This window comes from Carettochelys insculpta, chromosome 4, assembly GCF_033958435.1.
Source record: "Carettochelys insculpta isolate YL-2023 chromosome 4, ASM3395843v1, whole genome shotgun sequence".
Classification (NCBI taxonomy): domain Eukaryota; kingdom Metazoa; phylum Chordata; order Testudines; family Carettochelyidae; genus Carettochelys; species Carettochelys insculpta.
This window is the reverse complement of record NC_134140.1, coordinates 15,074,526-15,086,798: the sequence shown is the minus strand read 5'-3', so window position 1 is coordinate 15,086,798 and position 12,273 is coordinate 15,074,526. Positions and strand designations below refer to the sequence as shown.

Genomic DNA, 12,273 nt, shown 5'->3' with positions numbered 1-12,273 from the left:
GTGCGATCTCCTGCCAAGCCTGCTTCCACTTGCCCCTCAGCAGCCTACCTAACTCCGAGCTGGCACTCCTCCAGTCTATTCAAAGCACTCCAGCCAAACTCACCTTCCTCTCTCAGCACTCTGGCGATGCGCCAGTCTCATCTCAGAATCAATCCCCATCAGAGCCAAACTCCTTTCCTTCACTATTCCTCTACACTGCATTGCCCTTGTTACATCCTGAGTCTTGGGTTCCATAAAACTCCCACTTAGCCCCATTGCCAAGCCCTCTGAACTTTCTTGTTCATTGTTTCCTGTGCCGGATGTATCCTCCCTGATCAAACACCCTCCTCCAAGCCCCTTTCCTTCCTCCAAGTCTCCAGTGACCCACCCTCTCGCACCACCCTAAAGAAATCTAAATTAGCTCTTCCTCTTGGCCCCAAAGTTCCTGGATGCAACCTTATCACCTTCCTTTGTGTAGCACCCCTTCCCCTCCTTCATGCATCTTGCTTGGCTGCTGCCATCTCTGCTGCCACCCTTCTGTGATGCTTAACTCACTCGTTTTTAACCAGTGCCGCAAGAGCTGTCCAAGTGTGCTGTGAAATTTCATCAGTTTCCCCTTGTTGAGATTTGTTTCACAACCACCATGGGAAGGGGAGGAGGGGTATTGATGATCCTGGGGCAGCTGGGGCTGAAGCAGCAAGGCTGCCTGAGTCCCAACTGGCACAGGGTTGGTCAATTTCCCCCTGTGGTGGCTCTTTGCAGAGCTGCTGCAAGGGGAAATCTTAACTCCTTTCACACCAGGAGGCAGCTGAAATGCTGCTTCCCAGCTGGAAAAGGGTGGCAAGGAGTCCGTGACCCCCTACCTGCTGTGGCAAGGAGTTAGGGAACCTCTTGGAGCTGGGATGCAATTTAAACGCAGCATCCCTGCTTCAGAGGTCTGGCAGGGAGAGGAGCCGCCTCCTCTCTGGAGCCTCTGCCTCCTGCCTATCCCCCACGAATAATTAAGTAACCGCTGAAATTTTCAGCAGTTACTCCATTACTCAACATCTCTAGCATGGCACATGTTCACTTTCCCACCTTCTTTTTGAGCTGCCGAAGACGGTGTTTTCTGTGGTGGATTTGAAACAATGTATTTGATCCCTCTTTAGCTTGTTGTATGCACTCCTATATGGCGAACCTCTGTAGTATGACTGTAACTGTAGTAAATGTAAGTAAATGTGACATTTATGAGGAACTGATTCAGCTGAAAAAAGTGGGTACACCGCAGAATTGTCTCATTGAAGTGTGTTATATTACTGAAAAGGTTGGGAACCACTGCTCTAACCTGTAGTGTAAAAGCCTTGAGATGGGGCTGCCTCTTCAATTCTATCTGGAAAGAGCCCTGCAAACATTGACGAGGTGCAGTGAATGGCCGTCTCTATGTCACATGGGTGCAGGTCACCCTGATTAGCTGCTGGCCCAAGCTGCTGGGGAGTGTGAGACAGCTGGGTGCACTCCTGGAGCGCTATGCCTGAGGGAGACTCCCTGGGCACAGGGCAACTCTTGCTATATTTTCCCCTGGTGCATCCAACCAGCTCTATTCTACGTCACAGAGCTGTGGTGGGCCCATGGCTCATGAGCTGTCCTTGAGGGCACAAGTCAGCAGCAGTCCCTGTGCTCAGGCGAGCACAAGGACTGCAATTGTTCTTGTATATGAAGAAAGAAATTCCCCAAGGCCTCAACACCTCCATGTACGATGTGACTCATTAGGAATAAGCTGCTCATTCCAGTGCTTTTTTTTTGCTGCTTCACAGCAGTGGCAAAAATTACAGCCTGAGATCTGGCGGAAGCTGTTTTATGGCTGCTATGCCACTCCTGCTCTGTCTCCTGAGCTCGGGAGTCCGAGAGGCGAGGCACACTGGCCTCTCCTCACACCCTTTAGGAAAAGAAGCCAGCGCCGTCGACCTTTGCACACACCTCACATACGCTTGCCTCAGACCTAGCCACACTCTCTGGGAAGGAGGCTACCCATGGTGCTTCTTCTCTTCAAGGCCCTTTCTTGTGAGCCGCCACCGCTGCCGCCGCCTCCCTCCTCTTCCCCCGGGTGTCATTTTGGGTCTCCGCCATGTCATGTTATTTCAAACGCTGGTGGAGAAATGCTTCGCTCCCCACGTGGGGGCTTTCATGTGTAACCTAATGAACCAGAGCCACTCCAGCACTCAATGTCCTAGCAGCAACAGCTGAGCAAGTTTAGTGTCACATGTAGCCCATTCCATAGGTTTCCGCGTGTAAATTGCTGGGTATTCCCTTGATCATCCAGTGAAACCAGAGGCCTCCTGTCCAGTGAAAACAATCACACTGACAGAGAGATAATTAACCCATTCAGCACCATGCACTGGGAGCGCTCAAAATCATGTGGTTTGGCTGCTGTCGTGAAGACAAATGCCAACAGGGACACATGGTGTTTTCATTATGGGGATGCAGTGTGTCTATGAGGCACAAACATGCCCAATATACATTGTTACCTGTTAATAAGGCAATCACTTAGTCTGTGCACGTAAGCTGAAGCCCACGTAAGGGTAGATTCTCACTGGATGCGATTCCTACACTACTCATAGCATTTCGCAGAGAAAGGCCAGCAGACTCACTTTCACTAACATCTTTCCTACTAACCGATGAGTCACATCACTGACTTTAATTTTGGAACTTCCTGTGTAACAGCCCATATCTGCCCTCTGCTTGCATAAAAACATTTCAGTAGGGTTCATTTCCCCACCTAGTTCCCACACTGTGACAACATTGCAAAACAGGGCTGGCCTTTTCCTCACTATCGTTGACAGCAGCTCAGTCTGCTTTCACTCCCTCTTCGCTCGAGAGCCTTTGTTTTGGAGGCCTGAGTTCACCCTGCTGACAATCCAGCTCAGAGACAGGGCAATCTACAGGTAAAACAATCCTTTTTCAGGCTTTTCCTCCTTTTTCTTTTAGAAAGTTAAGTGATTACTGTGGCCTCAAAAGCTGCTCCGTCCTGTGTGTGATACACTGAAACCAGATCCCATTTACACAGTCCTGAAAGGCTTCCTTGACAAAAGCTTGAATTGGGCAAGTTCAGAGAGGCCAGCTGACAAAAGGAAAGAGAGAGAGAGAGAGAGAGACATACAGAAGAAAGAGCAAGAGACAGACTGAGCCTGCAAGAGCTGAGAGAGCTGCTTACTAAATGGACGCCCCCAAATCGGTATCATCTACTGAAGATGTGCTTGCTGGACTGCCAGAAGACCCCTTGACAGAGTGCCTCTGTTATTTGGACTTCACACAACTATTCTCCCATACAGATCTCCGAGTTTGCTTTTAAACTCCCAAGAGCTGCACTTTGCTACACTACAAATTGTTCCACAAGAAGGCATGAGGGAAGTACACGTTGACGAAGTCAAAGGGACAATTGTGCCAGTTTCTTGCTCTCACGTAGTTTGTTGCAAAGATTTAATCAGTGTAATTAAAAAATAAACAAGTAATGGCAACACGTCAAGCCAAAAAACCTGGTAGGAAGCAGTTTAACAGAGCCCTTTCCTTGAGGATTATCTCACAGAGGGGCGGATAAACCTCAGAGGTGCCTGCCATTGGGGGGTGGGGGTGGTAAGGGAGGAGGAAGCAAGAAATTGCTGGGTCCCTGGGCAAGTCAGGGGATTCCATGTTCCCAGAAGAAGTGGCATCTCAGTAGGTGGGGGCTGGGCTAGGGGGCAGCCAGTCCTCAATGCTGTCTGGACTGCAATCCCCTCTCTCCCTCCCCTCACCTCCCCTGCCCATCAGCCCTTACCATGGCACTGACTGCACAGCCCCAGGGCTCCAGTGGTGATTTAAAGGGCCTTGAGCTCCAACTGCTTCCACCGCCAAGGCCAGGAGCCCTGGGCCATTTTGAATCACTGGGCTCCGGGGAAGCTGCCCCTTCTGTCCCACTCCCCGCACCATCCATCAACGGGCCTACCTGCCATAGCCTATTCACAGAGGCGAGTTAATTCAGTGGTTGCAGAAACATCCAATTTATCGCAACAGTTACCTCTAGGGGGCACATTTGCCATAGAGCTCAACTTCTGCCTCATGCCCCTTATGGCAATGAGGTCTGAAGACAGCTGTGGGTGTGTAGCTTTTCATGTGCTATGTGTAGAATCTGTCCTGTGAGATTTCTAGACCTGTGGAGTAGCTGAATCTTCTCTCCTTCCCCTACAAAAATCTGCTATCTTCTCTCACAATTAAACCCCTCTTCAACAACTCTCCAGAACAAGCACTGGCTTCTGGACCGTCTGCAGTCTTGTACAAAACAGATGCTAACGCTGTAGGCGTAATCATGTCATTAACTTTAATGCACATCACTGCCCTCTCCTGGTGTCAACAAGAACTACAAAATGATGTGTCACACACCCCCAAGTGCCAACAGCTGGAGGAGATTATCCTTAGCTCCAGGGGTAGGAGCTTCTCCTTTTCAAGCAGAATGACTTTCACTCATCATTGCTATGAAGTTAGCAACTGGTCACGTTTCACAACATGGTGCCTTTCCTGAAGTTGGTAGTCATACATTTGCTACATTAGTTTGTTTGGGAATTTTCTATTCCGACAGCTTGGATCAGTCCTATTGAGACAAGGTAAATTCTTGACTAGGGCTCTTTCGACTAGATAAATTAGACTTCAGAACTAATCAGACTCATGGAGGTTAGGATCATCAATGGATGGATAGGAATGGAGTCCCTGGCGTCCGTTTGTCAGAGGCTGGAAATGGATGACAGGAGAGAGATCATTTGATGACTAACTGTTCTGTTCACTCTCCCGGGGCATCTGGCATTGGTCACTGTAAGAAGACAGGACACTGGGCTAGATGGACCTTTGGTCTGACCCAGTGTGGCCATTCTGATGTTCGTATGTAGACTGGACAAAATCTCTCAGAAATAGTTACAGGAACCCAAATGATGAACTAAAAATATGAAAAAGGGATATGCTGCAGCCAGGCCATTAAAGCAAAAATGAGATACTGTGCCTGACACCTTTGGGCCATCAACTCAAATCCGTACCCATGCCAGGAGTGACTGGCCTTGTTTTGCTTTTCCACAAAGAGCATGTAGAAGACAGCTGGGACCAAACCCGGGCTCAGGACACCCACAAACCAGGCACACTTCAGACCCCTTTTTCTGGAGTTAGTTTTAGCAGCTTCCACTAGTAAGCCCACGACAAGATGAATGCAACCCTGAGATTCTAAAGCCCATGAACACAGAGCAGTTTATGTTATGCTGATTAGGAGTATGGGGGAAAACAAAACAACAACCAAAAATCCTCCTCATCCTCCCAACTAACATACAGGCAAAAAGCACTGTATAGACACAGCCTATACAGGCAAAGAGGTCTTCTTACAGTATACCTTGCATCAGTCAGGGAGGTGGTTTAACTCTATACTGGCTAAAGAGATGTTAATGAACTGACTGCATCTCCACCTGCGAGCTTTGTACTACCAACTTCCTGATTTTCAGAAGTGCTCAGCAGTGGCCTAAATGTGCTCTTGTGGAAGCCAAACCTCTCATTTGAGCAGAGTGAGGCTGGCACTGCATGCTTTTAAAAATCCCACAATACATTTCAATACAGCTTTTATGGAGAATCTGTGTGCAGCCATCCTAGGGTTTCCCAGGCAGAGGACACACAGCACCACGCTAGGGCATATAGATGCTTGAATGTGGGTCACCATCTATATTTCCTGGTGCAGGAAGGGAGGACACTTAATAAAGGAAGAGATCAGTTTGAACTGATGGATTCAACTGAGGCCATGTTTAAATACCCTGGAAGATCGACCCACTCAGGGTCGACATTCAGGGTTTGATTGTGTGCACTTGGTAGGGATGTGGAAAATTGGCATTGACACTGTTCCCCTTGCAAGACATGAGGAATAAGGGAGGTCAATGGGAGAAACTCCCCTGTTGACCTTCTTCCGTGTGGCTGGCCACATAAGTCGATTGTAGATATGTCTATTCTAGCTATGCAGTTGCGTATCTGCAATTGATTTACTTTCCCTAGTGTAGACATAGCCTGAGATTCCATGTGATGTTTAAGCTGCCACAGATACAAACCAATCTGATCCCTGAATTCCTCCCACAGTCTTCACCATTCCTTCAGCGCCATGTGATATTAAGGCAGACTGGGATGGATAGCACAGGGATGTGTAGGAAGCCAACAAAACCCACATCTGTCCCTTACCCCACTGCTTCCCAGCATTATCTTCATATTCGCCATTGGAGCCTTCAGACACTGGGCTGTCCTTTCCTGAGCTGGCATCCTCTGCAAAGAAAGGAAAAGAGAAGCACTAAGAAACATCTCCTCCAACACAGCTGCTTTTGACAGGAGGTTGCGTTTCCTTTGGGAGGCACTGTGCTGCCACAAGGCACTAAATGTGCATTTTGCATTCACTTCTTGATGCTTGCAGCCTGGCCCATTTAATGAACAATTTTGCTTGCTGCTTTATGAGCTTTTCAGTCAGCTACTACCATGATAGAAGATTAATAAATGTTTCCATTAATAGCTGACAAAAGCCCTTTTGTTTATATTTACTGGTCAGCGTTCCCTTGGAGGAGCTGATCCATTCTACCCTCCATGCAAATAATGATATACATCAAAATTACAGCTAATTAAACTCAGGAGGTGGGAGAGACTTATGTGATCAGTCATGCGGCGTGCAAAGAGTGGAATTCTGGCAACAGTTTTACCTTGTAGTTTCCATAAAAGATCAAGAGAGAAGCTGGCTTATTGGGATCAAACCAACCTGGGAGAAAGCTGAATGCACAGCTTTGATCAAGAAGGCAACAATGTTGAGCAGACAGGCAATTTCTTTTTTTTAAAAAAGCCTAACTTCACTGCACTGTATTGGACTAAATGCATGGCCTATCTAGTCCTGACCTCAATCATTAGGAAAAAACCTCCTTCCCAGTTCAGATGGACATGACAAAGAGTAGCAGAAAGTACATACTACTGTCCCCATTTTTCAAACGGGTAAAGAGAGGTTCAGAGAGTTACCCAAGTCACATAACGCATCACTGAGAGAACCAGGATTAGAACCCTTCATTGCAGGCAAAGCAGTGACATCTCCTTTATGATAACACAGATCATTTCAGACAAGCCTCTCAGGCCAGAGTATGCAAACGTGCGACAGACTGAGATTCCTATTTCAGCACCAAGTGAAGTGGCCCTATTTTCAGAGATTCTGGAAATCAGGGAGTGGGATTTGCAACAGGGAGCTTGGCTGGCCAGGTATCCTACTTGTTGGAATGCTTGACTCCCGGCCCCTTGCTTCATTGGTCAAGGTGCTCCAGTCTTTAAGACAGTTGGGTAGAGGAATCCAGGCCCTTCCTCTCCACTAGGTCCCAGCCCTGGGTCTTATGTGAATGAATCCCTGCGTACACCTCCCAGTGGGGAGTCTAAATCCACCGCCCTAAACTGTTTCCTACCGCTGTGCATTCATTGTGGGGAATGGCTCCTACAGTCCAGGCCACTGAGGTGCCTTGTTGCTAACAACACCCATTTGTGGGCCTTGGGCAGAGCCCTGCTGCACTTCCAGACTTCTCTAGGTAAGGCAGCCTCAAATTTGGTGGGGCCAGAGCCACACAAGGGCTCTGTGCTTCAGTCACCCAGACGGATGCTCTTAAGTCTCTTCTGTACTTGCTTTAGCCAAGAAGGTGGGAGTATGTCTTGGCGGCTGCCTTTGCCGGTAGGCTAGTGACCCTTCTCTTCAGCCAGCTCCTGCCTCTTCACCAGTCAGCCTCAAGTTGAGCAAGGTTTTCTCCCTTCTCCCCACTCCAGGCCTCGCACTGGCTGCAAACTACCAGGGGTGGGGCTAGCTGGGCACAAAGGCTCTTTTTTAAACGTTTCCGTCCTGGTGGGTAATTTGTTCTCTTCACCTCAGGACTGTTCTGATAACTAAAGGCTGCCCCATTAGTCACTGTGCACCAGCCCCAGTGATATGAGTGCAAATTGTACATGCAGCTCAAGAGAAATCTGTGAGCCTAAGAACATGGGAGAGACATATGGTTATGTCCACAGTACCCAGAAGATCAACCTGCTCAGGGTCATTCTCCCAGGGTTTGATTTCATGTGCCTGGTAGGAACATGTGAAATCAACCTATCAGGGGTTGGCAGTCAACCCCCTGGTCTCCTCAATGTCACAAGGAGTAAGGGAGCTTGATGGGACAAACTCCGTTAGGACGGCCAGGGAAGTTGATTGCAGATACGTTGATTCTAGCTGTGCAATTGCCCTAGCTAGAACTGTGTATCTGCAGTTGACTTTCCTACCTAGTGTAGACCAAGCCTAAGGCTTCAATTGGACAAATTCTGAAATCTGCATGCAAAGATCTGAAGGATGGAAGCAAGGAAAGCCTCGCTGTAATCTCTGCTGCAGTGTACCGGGGAAATAGCACACATACAAGCATGTTTGGAAATTCTTAGAAATAAAGGATCTAGTCTCTGTAGCTCATTAGCAAGGCGGATAGTGCTTAAGCAGTACAATGAGCTCTGGCAGAGATTTTAAGGAAGAATAGGTTATACGTAACCTGCACTCTCGCCCCAGGAACTCCCTCAATTACTGCCCCATTGGAAAATTGTCTGTGTTTTTAGCACCAGGAGCTTTATGCCTGCACGTGCATGGCTCATTTGCTGCTGTGTCCAAGCATCCAGGGAGAATGCCTGAGATGCCATGCAGGGTGCCTCCCCCAGTACATGTTTTTCTGTTCTGTCTGCGATTCTCCAAGTGAAGTTTCCCTAGAAGTACGTGCAGCTGTCACTTAGGAGGGAAAAGAAAACTTCCAAGGCAGCAGTGCAGCAGGTTGTAACTCCAGCAGCTCACTGAAGCTGTCTCCCCTCCAGTCACTGAGAACACAGAAAGCTTTCACAAGGGTCATGGCCAGCTCACACACAAGCCTTTAGAAAGTAGCATGAAACAGAATTGCCTAAGACCCTTAAAGGCAACATTGACTAACCCTCTGCCCTTAGTGAAAACATACAACTGGGAGTCCTTCTCGGCTTGCGTATCAGCAGCCCATGTTGCACAGACCCCAGAATGCACAGCTGGAAACAGCTTCCACACAGTGCCTCGCAAATGTAACTTCGCAACCTTTGAAAATATAATGCAGTGAGTGGAACAAAAAAGAAGAAGAGGACAACACCATCAGTCCCTTGCAAATGACAAACTGGTTTCTTTCTGAGTAAGAACAAAATAAACTATGTCTCATCATTTTTTCCAGACATATTAACATCCTTGGAAATGGAATCTTGCAATGCTTTCGACCAAATAACCTGGAAATATCTCTGCACAATCAAAAACTACTTAGAAAGAAAGGAGCAGGGGCGGGGGGAAGAAAGAAAGAAAGAAAGTCACGGTTAGATATGAAAGAATTGGTGCCAATTGTTCATCTGCTGAACATCTTAAAAGTGAATAAGACGTTTAAGTGGCGATGCTCTGTCAATTTTATCTTAATCCTCTTCAGCTTGATGTACAAAGAGCAGCATACCCACCCTTGCCTCCTGCCTCAAGTTACAGTATGTCAGGTCATGTGCAACCCCTGCTTCGCTTACACACACTAACTGGCATTTTCAACACCACTTGACATGTTGCCAAGCCTTTGATGTCAGCCAAATTGCTCCAAATCCGTTTGATCCTTTGAAGACGACTCTTTGCTTGTTATCCAGCCAAATCCCAAACCTGTGGAGTTACCTACAATACTCAGAAAAAAATGTTTTGGGGTGGTGGGGGAGAACCCAAAGAATAACAAACTTTTTGGGTAGGGGGGAAAAAAAAACCCCAAAACCAGCCCTGGATAAATAGTGACTGAATTTGACCAAGATTTTTCAAATTCATTGAGTCTCTCACTATCTGCGTGTGTCCTAAACGCTGCAGCCTAAAATCAGAACTCAGTTAACACATCTAAAGAAAAGAAATATAACATTTTAGACTCAGATACTGCAAAAGGCTGAGATATAGCAAAAGGCTTTTTGGTTGGTGCTTGGACTCAACAGCTTCACACTCAGTGGAGTCTCATTATACCAGGATATGCACTCTTCAGCAGAGCAACATGGACCTATCCTGCTCCCTCTCCAGCTAACATTCTCCTTCAAGCTTGCTCGATTCTAAAGAGTGACCTGTGCCATGAATCTGGATCCAGCTCTGAACTCCCTCAAAGCTCACAGGTGTAAACATCAGAGGGCAGGGCTAGCTGGGTACAAAGGCTCTTTTTAAAATTTTCCATCCTGGTGGGTAAGTTGTCCTCTTCAACTCAGGACTGTTATCATAATGAATGGCTGCCCATCCAGAGAGTTGCCATCAATCACCATGTACCAACCCCAGTGATACGAGGGGAAATTCTACTTGCAGCTGAAGAGAAATCTGTGAGCCTAAGGAAAGAGCTTGGGAGAGACTAAGGGTTGGATGTACAAATCCCAAAAAATCACATGAAAAGATCTAGAGGCTAGAAGTGAGGAAAGCCCAAAAGGCAGGAGATTTGCGGGATTCACTTCTTCCTTACCTCTGCTTGGTTCCTCTGGATCTAGATACATTAAGACAATTGTTTATGTTTGGCCACCACTTTCATGAGTGGTGCCAATTCGTATTTAGCATTGCGTTTTTGACAAGTGGCATTGTATTCAATCCTACAATCATTTTCTTTATCTGTAGCAGCAATGTTTCTTGTGCAGCCAAGGAAGTAAATCATGCAAGATACCTGATGAACAATACTGTATTGCACGGATAGCAGACCTGAAGCAGTTGCTCATGTGCAACTATGACTTGAATACCCGTGAAGAACAAAGCAACCGAGAGATGACTTCTGGTTGTATTCAAAACTGTCAGGACAACCTGAAGAAATCAGACAGTGACTAACAATGAAGTGGGATGCTCTGTTCCTGTCCTCTTTTTAAAAAAAAATAAAAAAACATATCATTACAGCTGGAGCTGATAGACTAATAGACTATGCACCTTATGTCTGTAACAGTATAATTTTCTACAACTCCATGGTTAAATCCCAGGTAGGCCAGTGGAGTTTTTCAGGTACAAAAATTGCTTTCCATGCATGTTTCCTCTGTACACACTTTTTGGACAAGATCTTAAAAAACTGAGATGTCGTCCCTACTCCTCTCAAAACCACAGCATGAACTTTAAAGATCCAGAACATCTGTAAAGCTATGGGTAAGATCTGCACATTCTGTGGTTTAGTGGCTGTGGGATTCACCATGGAATTCATCCTTTGTGACAGAATTATGCTACAGAATCAAAACTCTTCAATAAATAGGGAGAACGAGCGTGCACAGATCCTTGGCTGGTGTATGATTAAGGCCTTGTTTTTCTAACCCTCATAATTGTGATGATAACATTGAAAATGTGAAATGAGTGTAAAGCAACCCAGGATTCTTTCCACAAGCCCGCAGAGAGTACAAAATAATAGCTCTAAGGATTCTGACTGTCCTGTCACCTCAAACAAAAACCTTGGATTTTGTAATTCTGTGGTCAGAGAATTTGGCATTTTTACAACATGCCACAAAATTCTTAAGCATGTAATTTGCCATTTTACTGTAGCTGGGCTCCTGGTGGCTTTATTTCCTGCCTCTCTGCCCTACTGGGTACTGCCTTCTACTGCCTTTTACTCTTCAGTTTTCCTACAGGTTTGTTTAATTGGATTGCCATGTATGTTTTCTGTACTAGTCCTGAAGTCAGGCAGCAGGGGTTCAGTCCAGCCTGCAGCCAGGGAGCACAAAGAACAATGGGGGGAGGTATAGCTCAGGGATTTGAGTATTAGCCTACTAAACCCAGGGTTGTGAGCTCAGTCCTTGAGGAGGCCATTTAGGGGTCTGGGGCAAATAGGTTTTGTTTTTGTTTTTTTGTTTTTTTTTATAAAAAAAGAGATCTGTCAGGGATGATGCTTGGTACTGCCAAGAGGGCAGGGGACTGGACTCAATGACCTCCCAAGGTCCCTTCTAACTCTATGAGATGTGTATCTCCATATATTCAAGGGAAGAAGTAATACCCACAAAGATGAGCTACTGAAGTTATCTACAAATTCCTCCTTCTTTTGGCACACATTGACAGAAGGTGGCTCTGAACTGGACTGCCTGAACCTCACCACAGCAGGATGGGCAGAGTGAAAATCCCATAACTGAAAACAGTCACTGACACCTTTTATGTATGTTCAATTATGAACCTATGTTACTTGTGTTCATAGAGAAGAGAATCAGAATGAAGAGAATTCAGGGGGATAGAATGCACAGAATGTTGCCTCACTATTTAATAATCATTAATACAGAATTGGG

General features: G+C 46.5%; 1 protein-coding gene across 2 annotated transcripts in view; it reads right to left on the bottom strand.

The window, feature by feature from the left end:
- Nucleotides 1–12,273, bottom strand: part of FGFRL1 (fibroblast growth factor receptor like 1) — a 254,268-nt gene that overhangs the window by 16,012 nt on the left and 225,983 nt on the right. For both annotated transcript variants that reach the window (XM_074992293.1, XM_074992294.1), the window contains one exon: nucleotides 6,187–6,267. In XM_074992293.1, coding sequence (XP_074848394.1) covers nucleotides 6,187–6,267 — 81 coding nt within the window. The remainder of the gene's footprint in view (nucleotides 1–6,186; nucleotides 6,268–12,273) is intronic.